Below are 27,436 nucleotides of genomic sequence, written 5' to 3' on the forward strand. Positions count from 1 at the left end.
TAATACAGAATTAAGATGGTTTTCACATATGAACAACGTTTGAGATATAAAATCCTCTAGAATATCAATTGGTATTGCTTTAAAGCAAAGGCATAATAAATGTATAAAATTACAAATTACAAATCTGTAAAGCATAATATTATAGTATTGCAATAAGGTTCTCAGAGAAACAGTTTGTAAACTGGGGAAAAAGCTCATCAGGACACAAGAAACTTGAACTATACACTGTACAGAAGCACAGCTCGCATTGTAGTGATTCAAAAAGCAATGTTACTGATAGACAGGGTCAAAACAAACAGGTAAAAAGCAAGTAAACCTATGGCATCTAATGGTATGCTTAAATTACAATTAATCAGTCATTTACTGTGAAAGCATGATGAAAATCCATGTCTAGACTTGAGACCGACTCATTTTTATATCAAAATGAGCACGAGCGGAGACAAGATTGAAACATTCATCAGAAAAGAATGTAGATTTTGCAAGATCCTACTCGCTCGTAAATGTGCAGCCAAGTACGTCCTCCCAAAAAGAAGGCATTTAATATTTTCTTTTCTGCAGGAAAAAGTGTGCGTCTGGGAAAAATAATTATCTTTACGCGAAAGAATAAGTGATTGCACCGGAATGTTTCAAAAGGTGATTAGAAGTTCCTAAACTGCACAACAGAAGATAACTATTTAACAGGTAGCAACACCTGGACAAGGAAATATGCAAATTGGTGTGCCTTTAGCCGAAACTCAGTTAACTTCGTGGACAAAGTTTAAAATCATCTTCCGTCTCGTCGTCACTCTTACCCGTTTCCCTGTGCCAGGATCATGCTCGAATCCAGTTAATCCGATACCAGAGAGGCCGAGGGGAAAGTAATTATCAGAGCAAAGAAACATCTGTAACCATCGGTAGAGTATAAGAACTGACTTCCTCATCAACTGATGTAAAGGCTCAAACACCAAACACCAGATTAAAGGGGAGGGACTCCCAACCAAAAAATAAATTAAGCCGACATAAAATAAATGTGGTTCAAGCATTTAATCGACTGTTTACCGTTTCCTTCTCATTTAAAATAAGCGAATTTTGAAAATGGTGTGATCATTTGGTACAGTATCCACTAGAATATTAACAAAGAAAACAACGCCATACAATGCGTAAATACGAATATATTAATATAACTGAATCCCTTGCCTCTCGTTGCGAAATTATACTTTCTACTCTTTCTAGTGTAGAACTCCCCCTTATTGCTGTGCACCTCCCCGCCCTAAAACATAAACGTACATTGGAGAAAGACTTGCCTGAAAAACTCAAACCATAGACCGAAGACAATCACACCCTGCTTTTTAAGTTCTCTCTTCTTCACAGAAAGTCCTGAAAAAATGTTTTTCTAAATCTTTACCCGACAGGTGTTAGTTTGTCCGGGCGCGGCGACCTGCCGTGCCAAGTGTCCTGCAGTCCGGTGGGCTTGACCAGGAACCTCTGAAGACACCTTGCCCGAGTCTGACGGGTTTGTCCCCAGGTGGGGCTGCACACTGGAGGTGGTGGAGGGATCCCCATTACCTGTAAAGCGCTATATACTGTCAGTGTAAGGAATTATCATTCTTCTTATTAGTATTTTATTATTATTTGGCATCCTTCGAAAAGCACATTTCCTTAGCAAAGACGACACCTTGTGATTAAAGTCAAATCGGCTGTGCATTGCGATGTAATTATAAGTAATGTACGTGGTGCATTTCACTTTACTGGGAAAAAAGGAAGATGCAATGTAACCAAACATTCAATTAATGTCATAAATTACCTCTCGGGACAAATCTAATAAGAAATCCAAGAATCTAATACAACAATACAATACGCAGAACTTTATGAAAGAGGTCTGGACAAATAATATTTCAGTAAGCAAAATAATTACTTTGCATTTAGACTTAACAATTAAATTGTGATGATGACGAGTCCACTTACAAGGATGAAGTTGTACAGCTGCTTAGGTGGTGTCATAGCAATAACCTGGACTTGAACATAAAGAAAACGAAAGAGCTAATAGCGGACTTTCGGAAACACAGGCCACACACTCACAGCCCACTCAGTATTGATGGAACGGAAGTGGAAACAGTCACCAGCTTTAGGTTTTTGGGAATTCACATTTCTAAAGATCTAACCTGGACTGTGAACACTGACTCTATCATGAAGAAGGCTCAGCAGCGCTTTTATTTCTTGAGGTGCCTCAAGCGATGGGGGATGCCAATACATGTGTTGGTGAACTTCTACCGCTGCACTATCGAGAGCGTCCTCACCAACGGGATCACCTCTTCGCGAGAAAAAAAGGCACTGCAGAGAATGGTCAATATGGCCCAGAAGATCATCGGCTGCGGTCTCACCGAGATTAAACAGCTCTATGAGGACCGCTGCCGTGGTAGAATTTTGGCCATCACAGAGGACAGTCACCACCCCGGGCATGAGCTCTTCACCCCACTGCCCTCAGGCAAGAGATATAAGAGCATACGGTCACTTACCACTAGATTCTTCAATAGCTTCTATCCACAAGCAGTGAGACTGGCGAACACATTTAGCCATCCCCCTCGGACCACACCTACACCTACATCACCATCTACCTCATTGTAATTTATTTATTGTACGTCTCCAGTCATTGTTTACACGTCTGTATTGTTTACATTCAAACTGTCTGCATGTTTACTTGCACATTGTCTATTGTTTGTTTGTACATTGTCTTGATGCACTGTTTGCACTTTGTTTTGTTTTTTAACACTTGTTTTACAAACGAGAGACTTTCTGTAAGTAAGAATTCCATTGTACCAGTACCGGTTACATATGGCAATAAAGTTCAAGTTCAAGTTCAAGTTCAAGTTCAAGTGATGTCTCCAAGATCAGAACCATGCAGATTCACAGCAGAGACGCTGTGCCAAATACTTCATAAAGCTGTTATATAGAACCCCTTGCTTGTTGAATATATTTAGTCTGATCTGATTTCGATAGTAGCGATAATATTATAACAGAGTCAGATAAACAGCAGTTTATCCCCCAATTTATTGTTTTTAAGGCCATACTATTCTGCATTTAAGCATCTACATCTAATAGATTTCAGTAAGATAAAGGATTTATGTATATATATAGTATATTCAGTACATGTCTATGAGAGAATACATGTCCACTCTACACCTAATGCTTAGTTACACAGTTGACCTAATTACAGTATCTCAATTTTAAATAAATCTATAAAACTGCTGGGCTGTTTCCCCCAAGACTGGAGATTTTGTCAGCCAATATAGATTGATATATAGATTGTTGCAGACAAGGGCTTCCCAGTCCTTGTTCCGGTGATATCACTGTCTGTTCATTATTTTCTGTTCTTAATGTGCTTGAAGTGGAACATATATATATATAATTTATCCAGCATCAACGTATCACAAAGTATCACCACAAGCACATTGTGAGAGGTGTTGGTGGGACCTGTTAATTTAGCCTCAAACAAAAGTTACACTAAGATGCCATTAAGCTGACTTGCTTTAGCAGCCCCAGTGGCTTAACTCTACATATAATAATAAATAAAAGACAGGAACAACACCCACAAACAGGATATACCAGCCCAATGTCTGCTGCATATCAAAGAACAGAACCTAGAGCAAGACAAGTAGTAATTACATACAGTATCAAAGAACAGGACAAGCACTCAGATTGTGAAACAAACTTTCTTCTGACTGTATATACTGTAAGAGCTGGGAAACCCTTGCAGTTTGTCTGTTCTGTGGGGCAGACCCGGCGCACGTTGTTGAACTTATTGAGCTCAATAAAACTGAATCTGCACAAGACTGTGTCCTGCTCCTCTGATGAAGAATTTCCTACAACATGCTATACACTATATTCCAAATTAATTAACAATTACACTACATCAGTGATTTGAAATCTGCAGCTTTTGAGCAACTGGTAATGCTGAGAAAACATAATAAGGGTTTAATTGCTTGAGACAACATATACAGCACTCTTTGGTAGAGATATTACTAGATAGAAGGGCATTTTCAAGTGATGTAGTTCCAGATGTTCATGATTTCATATTTATTAGTGTTCTTTTAACACTTGTGCTTTTATTTAAAAACAACCTGAAAGATCTATTCTCTAATCCTGGTATTGTCTGTCTTTAAAATGAGGGGTGACCATATCAGTCATTAATCCCTGTACATTCTGCAAGTACTTTTCAATAAACAACAGATTAATCTATCCCATTTCCAGTAATCTAACTGAAATTTCCAGTTCACGAGGAATGACAAACACCCAAGGTGAAAGCCTCTTGGAGTGAAATTGTGGCTTAACCTGCTTGGCTGAGGGTTGACCTCCTGGACAGAGGACAAGGAGACCAGGGTGATCAAGGGGCAGCTGCAGAGGTGGAGATGGGGTGCAAAAGAGAGGGATAGGGATCTCGTAGGTATTTATAGCTTTTGGGAGAGGAATGGATTGTCAGGAGCGATTGCTAATTACTGACGGCTGAGTCTGATTGAGCTGGTCATTGTCATCCCTCCCGAACTTATGTTATAAACTCTAGTAAGTGCTAAGTGATCCATCAGAAAAAAAAAACATTTCCCAATCATTTCTGAGCATGTGGAAGGAGTTCTTCAAAGATCAAGCCCTGTCAACGTCTCTTTATGGTTTGTTTGAAGAACTTGATTGTATTGTTTTTTATATTTGAACGGACCTGCTGTGTTAAGTTTCATCTTTTTCCCTTGCCTGTGCTGGCTTTTATACTGTATACTAAAAATGGCTTTTGTCTCTCCTTGGCCTCCTTCCCGAAAGGTTTCCATCCGTGTTACTATGATGAAAGGCTATCTTCCGTCTTTTTAGTTCAGAAAAAAATTGCACAACATACACTATGTAAATTGTTTCTGACTGTGTTTATGTTTGTGTGTGTGTGAGGGGGACAGGGTGCTTTGAGTACGCCTGCCTTTTTTTCTATTTTTAAAATCTTAAAAATAAATGCCATTAAACACAACATTAGTCAACAGTTGGTAGCTTCTTATTTTACTAATGAGATTTTTTCTACTTCTTCAGCATACCTTCTCAATTCATATGGAACCACACATTAGCTTCCACAATGAGTCAAATGATAAAGCAGAAACTAAACTACCCAAATCTCAGCGTGCCCTCACCTCCCCAAAAAGTAAACTACAGCTTCAGTTTGAAGGGGATTTCAAAACGCTGAATGATTAAATGAAACGTCACAAGTGCTGTACTTTAAAAGAGGCACTTATAACCATGATGCAAACGGGAAATGTATGCAGTAACGTATGAACATTTCTTTTCACTAACTGCGAACTCGTGTCACATTCCTTCAAATGAGGCTTTCACTGGATCCGTTACAAACTTCAACAGAAAAAATGTCACCAACAGTAACAAACGGATAGCACCAGGCTACCCTCTTGCTGTCAAGAAAGTAATCAAAATGAAACTTACTGTATAAGAAGCTAATTTGCTAATGCTCTATCAGTCATGAGATCTTATATACTGATAAAAAGCTCAGATACTGTAACTGCAAGGGAAATGCACTCAAAATGTCATCAGCAAAATACCCAGAGCCTTCAACTCAAAATGGTGAAAAATTGTAATCAGGTCAAGTGATGTTCCTAGATGACAAAGCGAGAGTGATGCACAGGATATTTGCATGGGAAAATAACGATATCACACAGAGTACTGAGACTACTAGGAAATTTCACAGAATGGAATTGTTTACTCTCAGAACTGGAGAAGCAATATTAACTTAAGTCATAGATATAACCTAAATCCATGAGTTGCTCCATCTGTGATAGCCATTGACTAATACAGCTGTTTAGAAGAACGCTAAACTGTTACAACATGTAAATGTTATTGTATAAATGATTCATTAAGAACTAAGATGCAAATATTTGTGCTTTGTGCATCCGTTTTTGGATGACTCAGTGTGTGATTGAGTTTGCTAAAGTTCCAGTTGGCTCATTGAAATGCAATTTTGAGATGTGGTATTTAATTTTTTTTTCCAGAGACTTCACATTAAAGAATGTAGATTTATGTGCAACCATGTAAACCTGGTTCTCTGATAATTAGCTATGAGATAAAGACCAAGCTGGATGAGCTCCTTGGATCATTTAACTACTAGCTTTTCTCATTTGAAACTATACATGTTGTATAGTTTATATATCACATTAATTTTTACCATTTCTACAGCAGAGAATTGCAGAATAAAACTATTTTGAAGTGATAAAGCATGTTTTTGTGAAACTATGAACTGTTTATCGGGAATGCTCATAATTTTAGAAAGGCTTGGGAGTTTCCTATTCCATGAATATCTTCCTCAATAGGGAATTTCGAACTAAAAAACTTCCGTTTTTATTTTTACCTAGCTCTGCAAAAATTATTTTGGATTGTCATTGTTCTTTGCAAACTGCTCAGGTTTTATTTTTTTTTGTGCCTGTATCCCAAGGTCTTTCGGATGAATCCCTCTTCCTGTGTAAACCTGGGGGAGATAGTGCAGTACTGGAACTGGAACACGATGGAAATCTCCATACTTGGTGACACACATTTGTCATGTAAAACTTTCAAAAAACTTTTTAAGTAGAGAAAAGTGTGTCGTGGGGACAAGCAATATTACAGTCTTCTTAAAGGTCTTTCCTAGCAGTTTGAAATGTTGATGCCAAACAGCACCTATTGTACATATTAAAGTGACCTTAAAATTCTGAGCAAGTGTCATTCCTCCATTGGTCACTGGATAACAAAGGGCGCCATTGTACATATGGATCATTGAGAAGTTGGCCAAAAGATAACATTTTCCACATTTACAATTATTATTTACCTATCTGGCCTCCTGAGCCTGGATCTCCTGACAATTGCTGAGTCTTGAGGCCGCAGCCTGGCTCTCTCGTATTTCAAATAGTCTAATAAAAAGTCACAATTGTTCTCGATGTGTTGTGTTACAGAAAGAGAGATAAAAAAGTGATTGCTTATCACGTTTTTTCCCCTTTTGTTTTTTGCAATTTACAATCTTGATCTGAACTCACTGGGAGGAGGGGCAAACCATGAATACATGTGAATATGCACAATAATAATATTATGATTTTAATTATTTTGTATTTTTGCCACAGAGGGTATTTTCTTGTTTGATTACTTTTTTTGGCATTATAAGTTTGATTACAGAATACAGGTCATATTCATTTAGTTGGAGCCTGTCTAAGGTAAGCCGTCAGAAGCAGCTGCCCGTGGCAGAGCTGGGGTTTGAACCTGCAATCTCATGCTGACAACCCCCTTCAGTAGATGTTGAGCACAGCCTCCACCACTGGCTCAAGACTGATCACAATGTTTTATCATAATAATTATGGATCTCTCTGCACCTTCTATTGCACACACAGGTGACTAAGGCTACTGTCCTTGATCCTGCAGGAAAATTAAAATGTGTGCAATGAGAGGAAACCATCCTCCCTTTATCCATGTGTTTTCTTTACAAGCTCGGTGAAGGTGACTTTTTTCTACACTGCCACCCATTGCTTCGCCCAGAAGTGTCCCTGATCGTCGCCAATACCTACTGAAGACAATACCCACCTGAAGAAGGCTCCACGGCCGAAACGTTGTGTTCTCTTTCTTCTTCTTTTTTTCAGCATGGAATAAACCTATTACTTGTTCCTTAATACCTACTGTGGTATTTTGTAGGGGCGTATTCTGAATGTCCTTAGAGCTGTTTAAAATAGATTCAGTTCTCCAAACTCAACTGGACTACGGCAATTGAAAGACACACAATCCTTAAAGTAAAATATAATATGTTCATGAAGTGAAATCGGCCGATTGGATCGCGGCGTCATGTTACTGAGCTGTCTGTCGCCATCTCGTGGACATTTACGGCAATTTAAAAGGCGGAGTGATGCTGTTGTGAAATTGAACGATCCATTCAATTATATGATAATATTAGAAAGATATCAGCCCTCCTTTAGATTAAAAAAAACATAGTTCAATTGTGTTCCTAATTTTTCGTCCTGAGCAAGAAACCACTTTCAGTCTTTGCGATCTGAAAATGGCATAAGAAACCTCGTTTAAGATGATAACAACAACAACAATAATAATGATGATGATATATTGTGTGGTCTATGCCATGTCATCAACACTTTAAGGCTGTGTTAGCTCTAGATAAAGCTCTCGCGTGGCACGTCGGTGGCCGACATACTGTACGTCTTCAGGACACAGAGACGTTTCCTGAGCCAGGAACTGGACATTAATCGCAAGGCTAGACTGCATTCGAACCCCATGTGACTACCGCCTCCCCTTTAACTGTGGAAAAGTTGTTACTGAGAGGCAGTGGGAAGAGTGCAGCAGTGAGTGAGCTTTGTGAACAGCCAGCATGCTTAAGAAATATGCAGTGAGGAAACGTCCAGGGTGCTCTTTGCAGCTAGAGCTACTAACCGTGGCGAGAGGGGCAACGGACTCTAATGGCTTTCCGTGTGCCAGAAACTAGAAACTGGGCTTGTACGCAGCTCAGAAAATGTCTTGTAAGGTCTCTCCTCCTCCTTAGACGCCACCTACGGTATTGTAAGATAAAATTGGTATCAAGTTGGAACAGAGCTTCAAGTCTCTCGTTTGCCTGCCGTGTTAGGTCTCCCCCTGGAGGACCCTTGGTGTAACTGCAGTGGCTTGAATTCGGACCGGCGCGGAGGTTTCCACATTGCCGCAGGTTTCGGTTAAAGAGCTGGCAAAGGAGCATCATTTCTACCGGTAAACGGTGTAGCACAAGCAGCGGGTACATTTTCTCTTCAACGGTGTTTGTGTTGCTCAATTGGCGTGCGTCTCTCTATACATTTCTACACGGATGAGTACTAAAGCTTTAACTCTCCTTCCAGTTCAAAAAGCGCCGTACTCCCACTTCTTGTGTGCTGGTTTAAAACGGGAACAGTTGTTCAGTTTATTTCCTCGTACCCTCTCTTTCCTCGTCCCCCGCAATACCTGAATTTTCACTTTTCGGGACTTCACTTTTTTTACCGCAATTATTGACAACAAGCCTGTAGTTGTAAAATTTGTCGTCCAGATTTGCCCTCCTTTACCAATCAGGGCCTCCTAATAATTCCCCTCTATGAATTGGCTCTGCTCTCCTCCCCACTGTGAGCTGGTGTGTGGGGAGAGTACTGGCGCACTATCGCTGCCGTCTCATCATCCAGGTGGGGCTGCACACTGGTGGGGGTGGAGGGGATCCCCGTTACCTGTACAGCGCTTTGAATGGCGTGTCCAGAAAAGCGCTATATACGTGTAAGCAATTATTATTATTATTATTATTATTAAAATCGCAATTTAAAAAGCCTTCAAAGAGAGGTGCTTTTTGGAAAATAGTCATAGCTCCGTTCAGGATAGGTGATTTGCACGTCATACAAGGTTAGCTCACCGAGGCTGCTGTGAAACAAGGACAAGTCATGGTGATTCCCTGGTGACAACAGTGCAGATGACTTTTTCCACATACACCTATTTCCCAAAGGCTGGGCTAACCGGTGTGTCTGAATTGTCCCTGTGTAAGACAGGCTGGCACCGCCTTGACTGCAGTCCTGCTTTGTGCCATGAGTTTCAAGTTGGTCTCCGGGCTGTCCAGATCCTCAGCAGGAAGCAGCTTCTCTCTGTGGGCGGATTATTTTCTCCACCTCGCCCCCCCAGGCAGCACCCACGAGCAGAGTACTTACTGTGTCATGTCATGTCATTTGCCAGACCGCTCTGTACCACACGGTGTTGTGGGAAGCCGGAGCCTACCCGGCAAGCAACGGGCGCAAGGCAGGGTACACCCTGGACAGGACGCCAGTCCATCGCAGTACTAAGTTTGTGTACGTTGGAAATAGTTTTCTTCTCATTCAGCGGAAGACTATCTCGTTGTTTGCAGATTTGAAGAAAAAATATCCATCGAGGATGGTGAGGAGACGGCAAAGGAATTATTATCGTTCCCAATAATAACTGCTATTTATGATAATTAGCAGTTCATCCTTGTTTAGGTGTTTTTATTTACAGTACAGATTATGGCCGTAACTATCAATAAGAAGCATTTTATTAAATTGTTAATGGCTAAAACAATGCAAAATATTATAATTACAGTATCCCCAACTGATTTGGGAAAGTTGTCATATAGTATTTCTCCCACAGCACAAATACAGAAGGAGGTTATTATATTAAATGGAACGCGTTATAATTTTCCCCATATAGATTAATGGTGCTTAGTCTTCGATTTACGAGTTTATTTTTTTATACGAGGGATTTTCAGCAACGCATTAAACTTGTGAATTTTAGGGATAGATGTACTCTGAACTCAGGTATGAAGATTCTAAAGCCATTTGGTTTTTCTCATTTTTAGTACCCCGTTAATGCTGATACTCTTAGTAGCTATTTACTATTCACAATATTCCACTTGTTTTTAAACAAAACATATATATTTGAATTGCACCAATGTATGTAAACACGTTTCTCCTATTTACTGTACGTAGCTACAGTCTGATAGCTCAGACGAGCACTTGCCTAGCTGTCTGTAGGGTTCCCTCTAGTGGCTACAGTAAACACTAGCAAGCATTGAAGAAGTGCCTCTTCAGTGTAGCCTTTGGGATAAGGTTAAAAAATCTCCACCTACCCTGCTCATTCGCCAGTCTAGCGTGTAAAGCTACTGTATAACAGTTTTTTTCACAAGTGACTGTTCACGTGTTATTCTGTTTGAATGTTCATATGTGTATTTTATTTCAGGATATTGTAACGCTTACGGCCGACAAGCACTGGGTGTAAGAGCCGGCGTACCAGAGCGGGTGACGTCACCGCCCTTCCCTGTGATAGCAGGACTACAGCTACTGGGCTGTGGAGAGATCTCTCTCTAGCTCACGGGGCTAGGGAGACGCGGAAGTCCCGGGTTCGAGCCTATACTTTGGGCCGACCAGATGCGGCAAGGGCGCCCGCCTGAGCCCCCGTTGCGTTACAATATCAATATAATTGGTATATTTCACCATTGGCTTAATGACCAGTTTAATTCAAGTCAGGCCATGCTGCGAAACCAGGCCTAGCAATCACTAGCAGATGTGTCGACGTGTTCACCTGACTTGCCCTCCCATTTTCCACTCAATGACGGAGCGAGCCCAAAGTACACGGTAAAAGCCAATATCTTTACTTTAGTGAATGCAGAATACAAATTTGTACAACAATCTCTAGCATAATATTTTAGTCATTCGATAAAAAGTTCACTAGAATATTTATTGTAATAATGAAGATAAAACAACACATTCAGGGAAATTAAAATGCAGATTAACTTAAAATTCTCTTTCTTGATTTTGAAACATTCTGTTTCATTCATGGCAACAAAGTCCAGCTTGTGCCGCCACACGGTTTGAGCCCTCAAACCGCAAACAGCTTTTTTTTTCCGAGTGAACTAGTAACTACAAACAATTACCAAATACATAGTTCTGTTTTTTTTCTTTAAAAAAAGCCATAAAGCAAAGCAGTGTACTCTTGCACAGCAAAGTGAAGAAGGTTTTCTACAAAGATTCTCTAATATCCCTTTCTTTCACATTCGACATCTTTTATTTTTGTGCAAGTTGAATTTTCAGAAATAGCATACAGACCCAAGGAGCTTTTCATTATATAGTTGCTTTATATTTACTATTTATTTCTTGTGTGCACACAACAGAGTAATAACAACACAAGGAGAGTACGGAGGAGGGGGCTTGTGCAGACGGGTCTTCCTGTGTCTTAACCTCTTCTCCGATCCTGCTTTTCGATTGTAAATCTGGTCAGGTCTATGTCAAAGCTGTGTCCAAAAATCAGCCTATCAGGTATTCGCCTTGTCTCGAAATGACAACTCTTTGGAACAAGGCTGTGCAATATGTGTACGCCTAGACAAAGAAAAATAACAAAAAATCCCTGAATCCCAATTGAGAGCGACTCCAGTTTTGTTATATTATTGCTGCAGTTTTTCCAAAAAATATGAGCGTGATTTTTTTCCTGCATCTTTAACCTCACGGATCTTTCTTGGATTTTTTTGGATTTTTTCCTGAAGTTCTGTCATGAGCTTTATAAAACGAAAAGTAAAGACTAAAACCTGATCTGAGGTTTATCTTTGCTGGTGAATTCCAGGCTTGTAAAGATCCTGGCAACAGTCAGTTACAACAAGAACGTGTATTCATGGATGAGTGCGTTTTTGAGCTGCCCTAATTAGAGAAGAAAACAAAAAAATATCAAGAGAGCAGTCGTTGAGTTAATGGCGGTGTGGCAGAGGTTAGTGTTTTTTTTTTTCTCTGGAGTCCGTTGGCTGTCAGGTGTCGTGTTTCAAGAATAAGATCTACAGCATCCCAGTTTCATGAAGAGGGGAAAGCACTTCGAGGGAAAGTTGTAACAGTCTTTAACACCAATTCTTCAAGAATTGAGTGAGCAATTGGATGTGGGCGTGTGCGTATAGGCATGAGTAATGGGTTAGTTACCTAGTCGTACTGTGAACGCTTTCCATGACACAATCACGGATCGGTGCTGGGGAATGGATGTTTTAAGTGCAAGGGGTAGAGACTGCATAGATCGTTACCAGCTGTCATCATCAGCTGCCGTGGCTTGGCTGACGTGTGTGGGGACGGTTTAGGGCATGCCTATGGTTTTCGATAAAGGCACACAAGGAAATAGACAGCAAATGCAAAGGGTGTACTCCTATAAACGCTGTACAGCACACTTCAGGTACAGGTTCAGGCGCCATCTAGCGGTGATTTCATTGTGTTTGTTTTTCTGTTTTTCCGTTTTCTCCCTCACCCCCTCATAAAGCTGCTGAATTTCCTGTCCCTTCGCCGCCTCAAAGGGAACAAACTGTGAGTATAAAGATGAACGAGAATTTTGAGGACGCCTAAAATAACGGACCCCTGTCTCCTCTCCCTTAATAACTTCGTTCAGGCTTAAAAAGGAAAGAAATCTCAGAATCAGGATCTGAACACAATGTAGGGGAATGTTGGTGTTAAATATTAAAAGATGACTCCTAGGTGATGAGGTTACAGCGGGTGGCTTAATGTGTTTGGTGGGTTCGTGGGATGAGGGAGAGGGGCTGACAAATGTTATTACCTCCATTAAAGTACAACAACAGCCCCCAGATAACACTCATTAATGAAAGAATAACATGCTTTAAACCCTGTATCTGCTATAGAGGTCATGCATACTGAGTGACATAAAAAACAACAAATGCTATTAGTTCCATTACTTTAGTTTTGAGTTTTTAATGCCTCTCAGTGTATTTAACATTTTACCTCCAGCCTAGGCATTGAACAAAAGTTTAATCTGCACATGGGTTACACAAGGAGGTGTAAAATAACTGTGAGTGACTGTGGGGTGGGAGGGGTAATCGAGTCACGTGCCATTTCTTCAGTTTGGCTTTGGATTGAAATGAAGATGGCGGTTTCAGATCCTCTGCTGAGGCTGAAGGCCTCTCTGTGTCCTGTGTTTCAGTCCCCAGGCGTGAGACAGGTTCGGGCAGTGAGTTCAGCAGCTTTAGACCTGTCCCTCAAAGAAGGGAAGTAAGAAGGAGTTCCACAGTTAAACACCGTGCCCAGCTTTTCTTGCGCTTTGCATTTCTTCTTTACAAAAAGATACAGTGAAGCTTCACCATTACAGCACTGTCATTACAAATTTTATAGGACAAGCATTCACCACCACTAAAGGGATAACAACCCAGACACTACCCTCTGAAAAAACTCCGGTTATTAACGATAATAATTCAAATTCGAAGAAAGTACAGCATATTTAACAAAATAGTAAATATTAACCAGTGAATACTCTACTTAATAAGGACTTCGCCTCATAAACCTGGCGGTAATCCACAAAAATATAGTTTTTTTTTCTTAAATCTGGTGAAGGTACAATACATACGTACTTACACCAAAGGTGATATATATTAAAGTTGCTATATACACAAACAACAAAAAGAAAAAAGTTTGGCTCAAATTTCAATTTACAAACAGAACAGCGAGTGTTCATGGCTTTAGTTACGGTTTCAAGGTCTTGCTTGTAATGTCATTTTATTGTTTGTTTTTTTTAATAAAACATTTAAAATAAACTAAAAGTCCCAAATGAAAAGGATAAAACCCATACCTACAAAATAAAGGCATCAACATACAGCTTTGGCTTATATAAATAATTAATTGCTGAAACTGTGTGTGAACTTTTTTCTTATTCTTGTGTATATTCTTAAGTTGGGTATGAGGTCTTGGGTATTGAATCAAAAATACACCTGATTTGTAAGTCAGTCTTTAGGTATAATTTCAAGGTATAAGCACAGAACAACGTCTCCACCCATATGTCCAATTTTAAATTAATATATTATTTCCTTTAATGCTTAACTTCGCTAAACTAATATATCGCTGAATTCATGCTGATTCCATTAGAGATTTCCTCTGGTTTCTTTTTCTCTTCCTCCAGAAATCGTGGCACGGCCCATCGCATCGCCCACTTCGGGTACAACGCTTTCTTGTTTTCGAACATGCAAATACGCTAGCGCCCCCCACTGGCCCGCCGAGGGAACCGCCACCCACACGAGAGCATCCTGCTTCAGAAGCGGGCCGCCGTGGCTTCCAGGAGGCAGCCGGTGTCCTTCTCCGCTCTGTGCGCTATTGCTCAGTCCTCTTTCGTCTCTAAGATCTGCGACAAGATCTCTGGTTTTCGTCTTTACTCGGTTAAAAAAGAAAAACTGACCAGGAGGACGTCTTCCTCCCTGAAGCTGTAACAGGAGGGCCGGCACCCGGCTGCTCGGTGTGCCTTCCCCGTCGGGCAGCACGAGGGAGCAGCCTGGGTGCGAGGGCGACCCTGCACTTCCGTCGACTGCTTGTGTCTTGCAGACAGAACCAAAAGTCTAACAAAAGATTACAAGTGAGAGCCAGACTGGAGCAGAGACTACGAAAATCTGGGGCACGCTGCTTTCATACGTGGGACTCCTGCGAATGTACAAGAACATGTTGTACCAAGTACCTGATAAGTCTTTGTCTTTAGAACTCAGTCCTGAGTCCTTATTTATTCTTGCCTTGTTGTATGTGTGAGAATTAATTTAGATATGTCAGGACACCTTTTTTTTCTCTTTCTCTTTCCTAGTTAAAAAAGTAAATAAACTTAAATAAGAACAATAATAATAATAATATTAAAAAGGAGACCTGCACTACCCCTCCCCTCCCCTCCCCGCCTCTCCCCCGCTCTACAATGGCTAGTCTAGCACCTGCCCAGAGGGGGCACCGGGCGGCTCTATGTCACCCAGGTGTCCATGCGCATGCGCTTGACCGAGGGGCTCTCCCGCTCCTCCCCGCCGCCCGCGGGGCCCCCCAGCCCCAGCGGGGAGTGGAAGTCGGCGCGGTGGTCCTCGCGGTCGCTGCCGTCGTACGAGCTGCTGGAGGAGCTGAGGCTGTCGACGGGCGAGCGGCCCATGTCGGGCCGGGCCGGGGGCGGCGGCTGCGCGGGGAAACGGTCGCGCGGGGGCGAGATCGGCTCCGACTTGATGTGGACGTTCTGGCTGGTGTTGATGGACAGGTTGGGGCCCTGAGGCATGTGGCCGCCGGACCTGCAGCAAAGACAAGGGCGCGGTCAGCGTGCGCGCTTGAAAAAGACAAGGGGGCCAAGGAGGGAGGCTGGTCTCGCCCGTGAAAACGTCACAGCCAGTCAGTCTATTCGAGAGCTGGGGGCTGTGGGAAGGAATCATTCTGCTAATTACTACAAACTGGCCTCCATGACTAAGTTGTATTGCTGTTGAAAACGGGAAATAGTGGACAAGTTTCGAGAATTCATCCCTGGTTGCTACGGTGTTTAATTAGGTGTGGACTCTGAACACACAGTGTTGGGGTGTCGCTCGGAGCAGGGCAGCGCAGAGGTACTCACACCAGCGAGCTGAGGGCGGCCTGGCCCAGCTGGTGCTGTTGCCAGGCCGACATGGAGCCCAGGGCCAGGCCTCCTGGGGAGCTGAAGCCTTGCAGGGCGGACAGCTCCGCGCTGCTCAGGGAGTAATCTGCCAAACAACACACGTGTCCGAGAGAGAGAGAGAAGTCACTTCCTTTTCACCAGACTGGGCAATAAATGAAAACAAAAACTTGCTTTTTTTATATATACGTATGATTAATCATTTCTGCTTCGATAGAAACTGCTTTTCTGTACCAGGTGCAAAACAGGTTTCTGAACTGTCAGGAAATTTGCTAACGATACAACAAGCTGGGCAAAGGAATGCCACTGTGAAACCTACTGGCCGTTGAATGCTAGCTTTTCTTGAAGGCCGTGTTTTCTGTAGAAAACTACAATGGAACTGGCCCTGAACAATTAATCAGCGCTAAAGTGATGTTGTGGCCCTTAGAAAGTACAGTTTGGTAGTATGATATAACTTATGAATTCAACATTTTTTGTGTAAAGAGAGGTGCTTAATTTTTCAAAATTCAAACCAAACTGTGAGCTCTCGAGTTCAATCCATCATTTCAAAACAGACTGCTCATGCAATCTGACAGCAGGGCTGGCCATCTGCCCACTCTGCACCAGCAGCCCCACTGCATGGCAGATCAGCTGGAGACAGGAGAAACTGCTTCACCCATCGCATTCAGCTGCTAGACAGGGATCTTTAAAGTGAGTTTGCCTATTCTAACAGCTGTACCGTGAAAGCTGTGCACCACAGAGTAATTAATTGTGGTACAATTACGAGCAGGACCATGGGGAACATGTTTCTATGGACAACAGCGGCACAAGCTACAGTAAGTAGCATCGTGTCAGTTCAACACAACCATGGTTTGTGTCTATGAAGGCATGCACGTATCGTCTGGTGGACACCGCTGATTCTACTGGCTCTACGTGGTTTTGTCTGTGTACCAAACTCCATAGCTCCAGTGTCGAATTGTTCCTCTAACTGTAGATCACCCTGTGCACACTCCGTCTTGGTGAAGAATGGAGTGAGCCGAGTGAAACCACACTTCGATTTCCTCTGCAGGAGGCTGATGCCATTACCTGTGTTGTAGGCCGTGGGCATGGCTGAGTACACCAGGCCCTGAGGTGGCAGGCTGGGCGTAGTGACGGACACCACGGGGGTGGCCAGTGGCTGGGCAGCCTGGGAACTACTGATCCTCTGGGTGTTCTGGAGAGAAGACAGCGACACGCGGGTCAGAGCGCGGCCAGGAAAGCCCGAGAAAATGACACGTATGTAACGCCACACCTTCCACCAGCACTGGCTCTCGACCGGGAAATCGGCCAACTGATACCTCCCTGTGAACTTCTCCGGGATTGTTTTTGTCATTAACTTTCTGCTGTGACAAACCATGCCCTTGCATGAGTCACTTTACTTCACATCACAGACTGAGACTAAGATACTGTGTGGGAAATGAAATCACAATTTTAATACTTTCAAATAAATTTATAGTACTAGCTTCCTTTATAAAGTCTAAATGAGAACTCCAGATGCAAGGGGCTGACAAGGCTGTGCAATATTTCTAATGTAATTCTATGTTGTTCCACTAGCTGTCGCTGTAACTCCACAAGAGAACGTTTTATTTCGGCTGAACTGAAGAACATACTTCATAACGTAAACAGAAGACAATTGGTTTTCATACACTGTCAAAATAGCCTGTTTTCCCCCTCTTTTCACATTTAAATTAGATTTCAATTGGTTTTTATGTCAAGAGGACTGAAAACAAATGGATTCCAAGAAAGACTAGGGAATCTCAATTGAACGACTGAAGCTGGGTAATACGGTATATTATGGACTATACCATGGACTCCAGATTATAACTGGCAATAAACTGTTTAACAAGGATTGTTAAGTCCAGTTAATACACTCAAATAGGATGAAAACTACATTTTTATTTAGTACTGCTGTAGTAAGAGGACTTGCACTTGAGATATCAAATTGCAAATCAATGCCTTTCTTTCAGCTTTAATTACTGTTCAGCACATCAACTTATAGTCAATGCATTCACACATTTTGAAGAGAAAGAAATATTCACAGTCTTAGACTCCTTTTGGGGGGATCATTTTCCATGCTTTGAAAACTCTTTAAGATGCTCGTAATGATTTTGAGCCATGCAAAGCTATTGCAGCCATGATGTTTTGAAAACTTCAATGCAGAGACAGTCAGGGAACATTTCACAGCTGCAGATGCACAGCGGAGTATGGTACCCAAGGTGCATAAAACCTTTGAGTATTTTTTATCATCCTTTTGATGTCACTCTGCTGCTAAAACACCAAAAATCACAGCTAAAACACCACGCAGCATGCAAACACAAATTCACAGCTAGTTACAGCCACAGCACTGAGACACCATTAACTTACATCCATGCAGCTCAGCAAAGCTTTGAACCAGCTACACCCAAGATGAAGCAATAGAACATTTTTGTGGTAACAAAAAAACTGGGGCTGAATTAGGGTGAAAGGGGCAAGAAAGATGATCTGATTTTGACACGGAGGAGCCGCATGAAAGGCGACTGTTCTGTACCAGTAATTTAAAATAACTTAAAATCTTGCAGATTGCCATTGATTTTGTGATCTTTGTTAAATTGTGGATGAAGTGTGCTTAAATATTAAAAAAAAAAATCTGGCTTGGATCAAATAACCTAGTTAAGAAAGCTTGGTGTGCTGAATAATTATTCAGTGTCTTTCTGCTTGTTTATCATGCTATCAATATAAGGCATCTACTGGAGATGATAATCTTATCCCAATTCAAATGCGTGAAGGAATTCAAACACCTGATGCTGAAGGTAATGCAAATTTAAGAGATCGTTAAGCATTTTTGAATATCTAGCATGCTGTAAAACTGGCAGAATTGGACTGGAAGACTCTCGTACTTGAGTCACACACACATTGCACTCTCACACACTTCTTCTTCAAGGCTGCACAAACACACAAACGCCCCCTCGTGGTTTTTCTTATTCTCAAGCGAGATTATATCATTCAGTCCAGAGTCTCTTGGTGGATGACATCATCCTGAATGAAGTCATCTCCCTCAATTAGAAAAAAAAACAATGAAAGACCAAAAAAAAAGAAGAAATAAAACTTCTGCGGTATTTTTTAAGGAACTTTGTAAATGATATCATCTGAGGGGTTAAAATGAAAGAAAATGTTATTTATATACTGTAGCAGCATATATTTCTCTACCAGTATATTTATATCGGCTTGAACAGTGTGGCAGTTTGCATGCATCCCTGTGAGGGAAGAAGGCTGTGGCTTTCTAGCCCTGAGCTAGAATTGATTTTAGGCTGAGCCGTAAGCTATGCAAAAAAACCCCGCCTTTCGACACTGGCACGGTTTGTAGCTGTGGGGCAAGGCAGAGAAAATGCCAAATCAAACACTTTGTGACCCCTGCCACCCTCCTGTATTCAGACCATGGGTCTGCTTGAGCCCATTTGGGTAATGAATCATGATCATGATTCAGGCTTTTCACAGGTTCTGGTTGAAGGAAATAGCGCCAAGCCTGATCTCTGTTCCACTCGGCACACACATACTGCACAGCAGCACAGCGCCAGGCGATCTGCAGGGTCCAGTCGTGGTGCCCTGAGAGGGCTGAGGCAGCTGTGGGCCCCATTCTTGTTCTGTCATCCCCTGCCCCAGGTACACAGCATGCACTGGTGTAAATCCCACCCTCCAACCAGCGCTGGAGCTGGAGCTCAGCTCATGCGCTCAAATTCAGCTTTGAAGGCCAAACAAAAAGGGTGTTAAAGGCCACATGTTTCTGCTTTAATTCTGGTCTGTGCCCCCTTGTTTAATGATTTCACTTGCTGCTTCCTTTTTTCTTAAAGTCACGCATTTCTCATTTTTGCTCTCCAAGCACTTTTCCAAACTCACCAAATCCATTTCATCCTCCTCCGACTGCTCTCAGCGGAAAAGAAGAAGAGAAGATGGCACTGTTACACAGGCAAGGAACCACCCTGATCCCACCTCTCCCCGCAGCCCCAAGCTTTGACCCACAGACCCAGCACTGCAGAGGCTTTCTCGATCGGGCTCTGCTGTGAGAGATGGGGGGCTGATTGCCCACTGATACGAGCCCCTGTGAAGCTTTATGATGAATCGGCTCTAAAGTAACAACCAGTCCAAGTCCAACAAAGCTTCCTAATTCCTGCTCAAGAACAGGCATGCACAGCTGTCTATTTGTAGGTGAGATACTGGATGCATTGCTTCAATGTTGTTTAATAAAACAAGGGTTTTAAAATGTTGCTTTTCTACAACCCAGTAATTGCCATCTCTTAGAAAGGTGATCTTGCTCCAGAGTTTTAATTTGACCCCTAAAATGAGAGGCTACTCAGAGACAGCTGATGAGTGACTGAAGGGGAGAAGCCTCAATGAGCACAGGAAGGGTGCACGATACCGGACCCAAACCCAGCAGAACATAGGTCCTGACACAGAGAGAGAAATGGAGGAGGCTGTTCGGAGTGACCGTTTAACCTTTCACCGAAGATACTTAACCTCTCGTGTCAGAGCTTTGGCAGCATGCTTACGAGTCATGCCAATACCATGATTAATCTGGTACCTTACCACCCAGATCACCACTTAGTTTAATTAAATATTTGAGAATGGGACTGACAGGTTTTTTTGCCGGTCTTTTAATGACTCACAAAAGGACATGTACTACCACCAGGACTGGAGTGCTTCCACTGCAGAACTGCTGGTCTCTTATTAACGCCACAGTGGAAGGTAGCCTGAGCACCTTAGGCTGGAGGTATTAACGCCACAGTGCTCGTCTGAGAGGGGGGTTAAGAGATTTGCCTGCAGTAGCACTGGAATGAGCCTTCTCTGCTGCGTAGACAAAATCTGAGCAGACACCCGTCTGTCACTGTCCTTTGGGATGGTCTGAGACCAGGCTGGCTGTCTTAATACCCACATTGAGGGAATAATGTGAGGCAGACATGACAAGGGTGACAAGATATTATCTACTAACGTTTTAGGCTCCTAAAAAGCGTTCATCCGACTCTGTCAGAGTTAGACATGATTAATTTAATACCATCATGACCTAATGAAAGGTTGTCAACAGACTCTCTCTCTGTTGCCACAAGGTTATGATTTTCTTCCCCTTTCTTGGATTTGAAGGAGCTGTATTTTCAAAGAAAACTGAAAAGGGACAAGTAAGCCATTTCTCTTTTTGGATTAGAGGAACTTTTCTAAACTAAAGAATACATGCTGGCAATCTTTTTTCTTGTTTCTTATTCCATTACTAGCCTGTTGTTTATGAATGCACTGTCAGAATAGCAGGCAGCACATGGGTGCTTCTATCTGCTCTTCTTTCATTTATAATCCTAATTTAATCATGAATCTACACATCTTCCAAATGCTGACCTTGTTACATGTGCTTCACCTCATATATGACATGCCTTTGGGATACGAGACGACAAATCCCTCGGTTAGCCCAGCAATATTTACACAGCCACTCCCTGGTCTTCCCGAAGGGCTGATTCTGGCGAAGGAACTACTAACTCTCCCAAGTTTGAAGATGAACATGTGTGCCAATTTTTGTGCATTTTGATTAATGGACAAGACTGCCTAAAGTAGCCTAGGGTGTTGACTGTGGTTTGGGTTTCTTTCCACTTTAATTACAATAATTAGAGAAACCCTGTAATTTCTGTGTGAATAATTGACTGATAAAGCACCTGGGCCTTTGAAATATTTCTATTCATGATGTTTGTGCTCCTGGCACAATCACAAGTTCTTTCTATGACAAATCGCTTGGGCGCTGCACTCAAACAAGAGCATCGTAAATACTAAGCAGCACACTTCACTAGTTATTCAGCCAACTGGGGCACACCCCCAACCTCCATCCACTGACTCTCATGCCTTCATATCAGATTTCAAGCTAGGAGTTTGTATCTATTAAATTTTATTGTAGAGAGGGGTTTGATGTGACATAGCTGTAAACTGCAGGGAATGGCTTCCATTGGAGTTGGGGACAAACCAGAATGCAGAATCGCAGCCACGCGGACTGACTTCTGCCACCCGCCTTGCTCTGGCTGCTGAGTCCTCATGGAGCTTTTTCAATGGCTGCGCCATTCCAGACGCTGGCACAGCTCTTGGCACTCTTTTTGCTAGTCACTCCTTCATTTCTTTTCTCAAGCTACTGCAGTGTCCCAGAAGACGTTTTCCCAACCCTGGAGTCTCCTGGCTTCCCTTCCTGCTCCGCTCTTTAAGCTTTCTGCTAATCCATCTCTTTTGGAGGGGTTCTGGTAAGAACCCTCTTTTCCACGCAGCTGTTTCAAGCTCTAAAGAGGTGGATGGGGTTAGAGACAGTATCACACCTACCCCCGTTCAGCTGTTTAGAATGCAAGCAACTAGGCCTCTGCTAAACGAAGAACAACGATTGTACCGTAATGACGACCTCAGCTGGGATGGAAACAAGAAGAGAGGCGGGAGACGACTCCCCTTACACACCGGGGTGTCCCCAGACTCACCAGTGGGGGCATCATTCCCTTGCTGGACGGGGGGATGACCACCCTCAGGTCCGGCTTGCGGTTCCCAATCCCCAGGTTGCCCCCGGGGGGAGGTGGTGACTTTGTGGGCATGACCTTCCCAAGGCCGTTTCCACTCGGGGTGCCCAGGAGGCCCGGGGAGCCCCGTGGATTCACAAAACCATTCCCTGTGGACACGAAAACAAGAGACAGAAGCTGCCGTTAGTGCAGAGCAGAAGAAGGCTGGAGCCTGGAACCTGGCTGACCAGACCTTGTTTCTGCAGGCCAATAAACACAGAGTAGCCCGGAGCCAAGTCTTAAAAGAGTCCATTTCACAGCTGCACTGCATTCCAGAGGATGCAACGCTAAGTGTTCTCTGCCCTCTGGGACATTTAATAGACTCTGGTAAGTATGCTGTGCATATCTGAAAATAAAACAGTCGTTTTAAAATTGACGAGCCTTTCTTTCTCTTGGTGAATGGCTTCATTAAAACACTTGGTTTTGTATTCTGGGAGGAGACTGGACAGCGTATGTTAACCAGTTCCTTTCTGTTCTCTTCAGTGGCTCTGTTCAATCCCTGCACAAGGGGGACGCAGGCAGCTCTGCTCCTACAGCTGTCAAGAAAACCTTTATGGCTGTATGGCTCTCTGGGTCTCCCGGAGCAAAATACCAAAGAAGTATTTACTCTGAAATTTTGCCGTAAGATTTCAGCAGCCGAGACTAATTTAATTCTTATCAATCAAACCCAAGAGACATCTAACCCTTAACTAAGAGGTAAGGTCAAACGTGCTGCCTAAATGCAGATCCATTTATATGTTGGCAGCCAGTCTTCAGTTTAGCTTTTTCATTATAAGACTTATGAACTGCCACTTTCCCGAAGTTACGCAGTAGCATCACTGTAAGCACACAGGCAAGTCACAGAAACCCCTCTGTCAGGGCTGTGCCCCCAGCTGGTGGGTGAGTCAACCCCAGGCGTGTTCAGTCATATGCCACTGCTTGGGGAATCCCAGTAGGCTAAAGACACACCCCAGACTTGAACTGCCTGTCTGGACTTCTCTCTGAACATACTGTACACTTTTCAGCCTCTTGGTGATAAATACTACTGGAGCAAAGGCAAGGAGTGCAGGCTGGATAAGTCTGGTGGCTCGAACATTAAAATAACTGCAAACCCCTTTCACTGAGAGAGGCCGGCAAGCTTGGATCCCCCTACAGGGAAAATCCATCTCATTCAACCCTGAACAATGTCATATTCAAATTAAAGTTGAATGCAGAATTGTTCAGGAGAAAAAAACTACAACTGCTAAAGGAAAAATAGGTCACGTCTTTAGAATCACGCTCACTTTAAGCGCAAGGTTCATTGTTGTCCCACAGCTGCCAGCCATCTCCTCAGATGAGGACGTACAGTACCTTGTCATTACCTCCTGATGCCATATCCTTTGTGATCACTACAGCCTCCTTTCCCCCAAGTGTTAACGGCACTGTTTGAATGCCTGGTGTAGTGCCAGGCAACACTACCATTTTCTCTGCTACTTAGAATGAAAAAAAGGTGCTTGTGCCACCATCTGTTTGTTCATATTGTTTGAACTTCCTTCAGGCTCAGTTGCTTCCATAATGCATTTACAACATACCCACTATTTCTGCTCTGAAGCAGTTACCCAGGCAAACTGGGAAACTAACGTTCATAAAGAGACACCGGACGGACCATTCATAACATTTTCCCTCTGACTGTTGATAACACAGCCTTCTAAACTAGGACAAATAATTGTGTCTTTCATGAATTTTGTGTGAAGGTCACTGGCTGTTCCTCTCTTTAGAATTAATAGCAACTTGTGCGCTCCCAGATGAGCAAAATTGTTTTTGATGTTCCTTTTTTTCACAGGTTTTCACATTCTCCTTCACTTTTTCAGAGAAGTGAGGCATCCCAAAAATAAGAAGCACGAGTATAAGTTAAAAGCTACTGTTTCTTGCGGTTATTCTTGGGAGACGCAGCACTAAATTTGTGCGGTTCTTTCTCTCCCACCCTGCCAAGTATTTCCTGCAGCAGCCCTTGAACGGAGAAGGAATACTGTTTTAGCTGCCAAAGGCACAGTGAAAATATTCCCGTCTCCTGAAGGACCTGTCACAAGTCGGCTGGGCTTCAAAACATCTTTCCCTTCCTCCTCCTCAGTAAACCCCACACAGTATGGCACAGCCACTCAGGGGTCTGTGCTCTGTGACATTCCTCCAAGCCAGCCAGACAGCGCACTACTCTGTACACGAAACAGGGACAAAAGCAAATACAGAATGGCTGCACGGACTACATCCAATTTTCAAATCAGTCACACGCTACGAGACGCAAAAGCAGTAATAAAAAAAATCATTGCCTGACTGCCAAACGGAAAATCTATATATGTTGTTAACGCACAAAGCTTTTTATTCCACCTTGCAGACAGCTCCTGTGAAACCCTCTTAATGGCTGTGGAGACCAATGATCCTTTATAGCAAAAAAAGCACAGTATAGATTTACTCTCCATGGGTTTAGGAATATGGGGATTGGTTTTAAAAAAACGTAATTATCACCCTTTGAGTTTTAACACATCGGGATAAAGCACCCCCTAATCTTCCCTCCCTGCATGTTTCATAGGTTTTCATAGCCCATTCAAATGTATTGTTTCTGCCTACCTGGACACAATGCCCTTGTTAGTCTCACACAGAAAGGAGAACTGGCACAGCAAGCATTTTTTTCAGTCACAATGGGAAGGGAAGACTTATTAGCTTGATGGGAGGAAATAACGACTAAAGGATCAATAGAATCTGGGATTAAATCTGCTCAGTCTTTAGCAAAATGTCCTTCATATTTTTTACCATTATAGTTCAGTCCAGTTATAAAAAATAACTCACACAGTTCAAGATTCTGGGATTGAACAGGTCAATTTTGCTTCAGCTTTAATTGACAGCAGGTAGAGCTACATTGTACTGCCACTAATGAGGATATTGATGTTCCATGATTTATGATTGTAATGACTGTAATGTATTGCACGCCATTTCTGTGATAGTGTGCATTAAGATGTTTTTTCTACAGTCAGCGATTGACATCAGCCCATGATTTGGTGTGTCACAGTTTGTGAATCAGCTCAGTACTCATTCGGAGAAACCAGACCACAGACTACTCTAATGCAGGTGGGTTGTAAAACATGCTGCTGTTCTAACACTTGCTTTCGCTTTCCTATGTTGTTCACATGGATCACGAAAAAAACAGATGGCTTCAACTCTGTCGAAAAAGTCTAACTTTTTCTTTTACTTTTTTAGCTGTTATCATAATGTCTCTTTCTCATGGCCCTCAGTGCAACTGCATTATTTCTAATTTCACGCTTACAGTCATAGTGCATAGTGGCAATAGCCGGTTATTATGAAGGATCAGTTACAAAAAGTTTCCATGCAACTTACTCAGCAAATTTGGGTATCTGAAGGAACACTTTAACATTAGGTAGTACTGTCCCTGCAACTCACACACAGACACCCACAAGATTCCTTTACGGTTCACCTTTGATAAGAGTCTATTCATAACGATATTTAGTGGAGTTCCTTTTGAGAAACATGGAAAATGTTAGCTCAGTGGAATGACCCAGAAAGATCGTATCGTAACCAATCTTTTCTTTTTAACCCTGTAACTTGACAAGTCAAACAGGAGAAGCGACAAAAAAGGGAGAAGGCCTTTCTCCACTTTTTAAATGATGCCTTCATCTAGCCAACTCTACTGTAGTTGTTCAAGACAGATGCAGTTTGATGCCCCAAAAACTTGCTGTTATGTCCTGGGTTCAGACATAACAAGTAAAAGATCTCTAGAGTTGAACTTGTACTAGGGTGTGCTGTTAACAGTGCTACGAGACGAGCCAAGGAGACGAGGAGGTGTGTGTGCAGAGGTGGGTGCTAAAAGCCTGACATTACTGAAAGAGGCTCACCAACAGGGCTCTGATAATGATCGGGGAGCATGATGTCATTGTGTGGCAGCCCTCCAGAATTAAACCAGGCAATCAGTCACTGCAGCTGAACAATACCCAGGCGTTCAGTCCCGCCAGTGCACCTCAACTCTTTAACCCTTTCACTACCCAGAGCCTCCTTCCAGCTCTGTCAGGTACAGAGAATTGCACACAAGGCTCCATTATGAACACCGCGTCCAGACATCAAGAGAGCCACTGGCCTTGCTGTACACTGGTCAGACAACACAACTTTCTCATTAAAAACAAAATCACACAGTCCTCAGCTGTGCGAAAGGACACACAGGGCCTGATTCAGTGTATCAGTCAGAGCAAATGGTGTAGTAAGCCCTGATTTCACTGCATTATCAACCAGGAGTAATTAGTGCCAGAGGGATTTTTATTTCTCTTAGACTTCAACAATTAGCTCTTGCTTGGTGATTATTTCCTTTCGGTTGATTTTCAAAGCAAGATATTACCACACAATTGTCAGCTCATGAACAATTCAAATTCTAGGGAAAATCCTTGACAAAACTATAAAAGTTAAAAAATTTCTTATGGAATGGTTTATTGTTCATCCCTTTTTGAACAAATTACTGTTATTGACACTGTCGTGTTAGTCCTGATTCTGAAACAGGCATTAAGGTGAACAAAGGACATTTAAAATGATGGATTTTTATAAAGAAATTGTGCTTAATAATTGCAGACCCATTTGAACCCATGTTACATACTCAGGTGTAGTTTTAAAACACAAGAGCTAGTTTCTATTTTAAAACAGTATAAATATGACATATCACCTGAATATGTCATTTTATCATTGAGATTCCGCTGTTAATTGCCAAATCCTTTTAATTTATCTCTCCCCACTGTGAATTAGAAAACGAATTTAATGACATTACAAAATGAAAACACCAATCTCCTGTTTATTGCTATGCATATATATCAGACACTAGAAGAGACTGATATTAGCATATTATATAGATTTGTATTTGATATGACAAAAATCATGGGACCATAGCTCCTCAATACCTCAATACTGATTTAGAAATGCAATGTGTTCTCCTAAACAGGCTATTTTATTTAATTCTACAAATTCTTACTGATCTCAGTGGCAATTTTTAAAAA

The 27,436-nt window shown here is 42.3% G+C and overlaps 2 protein-coding genes across 30 annotated transcripts in view; both read right to left on the minus strand.

Moving 5' to 3' along the window:
* mctp2a (multiple C2 domains, transmembrane 2a) overlaps positions 1–1,492 on the minus strand; it is an 82,573-nt gene extending 81,081 nt beyond the window's left edge. For 2 of the 3 annotated variants that reach the window (XM_015343744.2, XM_069190628.1), the window contains exon 1: positions 792–928. The gene's annotated coding sequence lies outside the window, so the exon portion shown is untranslated. Of the gene's footprint in view, positions 1–791; positions 929–1,384 lie in introns of those variants that run through there. The other variant, XM_015343745.2, reaches the window with a different exon arrangement.
* A 9,604-nt stretch (positions 1,493–11,096) lies between these two features.
* mef2aa (myocyte enhancer factor 2aa) overlaps positions 11,097–27,436 on the minus strand; it is a 154,711-nt gene continuing 138,371 nt past the window's right edge. For 21 of the 27 annotated variants that reach the window (XM_069190639.1, XM_069190630.1, XM_069190635.1 and 18 more), the window contains 5 exons: positions 22,359–22,543; positions 19,768–19,791; positions 16,942–17,068; positions 15,838–15,964; positions 11,097–15,523 (listed from right to left, as the gene is read on the minus strand). In XM_069190639.1, the coding sequence (XP_069046740.1) occupies positions 15,211–15,523; positions 15,838–15,964; positions 16,942–17,068; positions 19,768–19,791; positions 22,359–22,543 (776 nt within the window). In that variant the 3' untranslated portion in view covers positions 11,097–15,210. The remainder of the gene's footprint in view (positions 15,524–15,837; positions 15,965–16,941; positions 17,069–19,767; positions 19,792–22,358; positions 22,544–27,436) is intronic. The other 6 variants (XM_069190641.1, XM_015343592.2, XM_006628870.3 and 3 more) reach the window with 1 other exon arrangement.

Source organism: Lepisosteus oculatus, chromosome 5, assembly GCF_040954835.1.
Source record: "Lepisosteus oculatus isolate fLepOcu1 chromosome 5, fLepOcu1.hap2, whole genome shotgun sequence".
Lineage (NCBI taxonomy): Eukaryota > Metazoa > Chordata > Actinopteri > Semionotiformes > Lepisosteidae > Lepisosteus > Lepisosteus oculatus.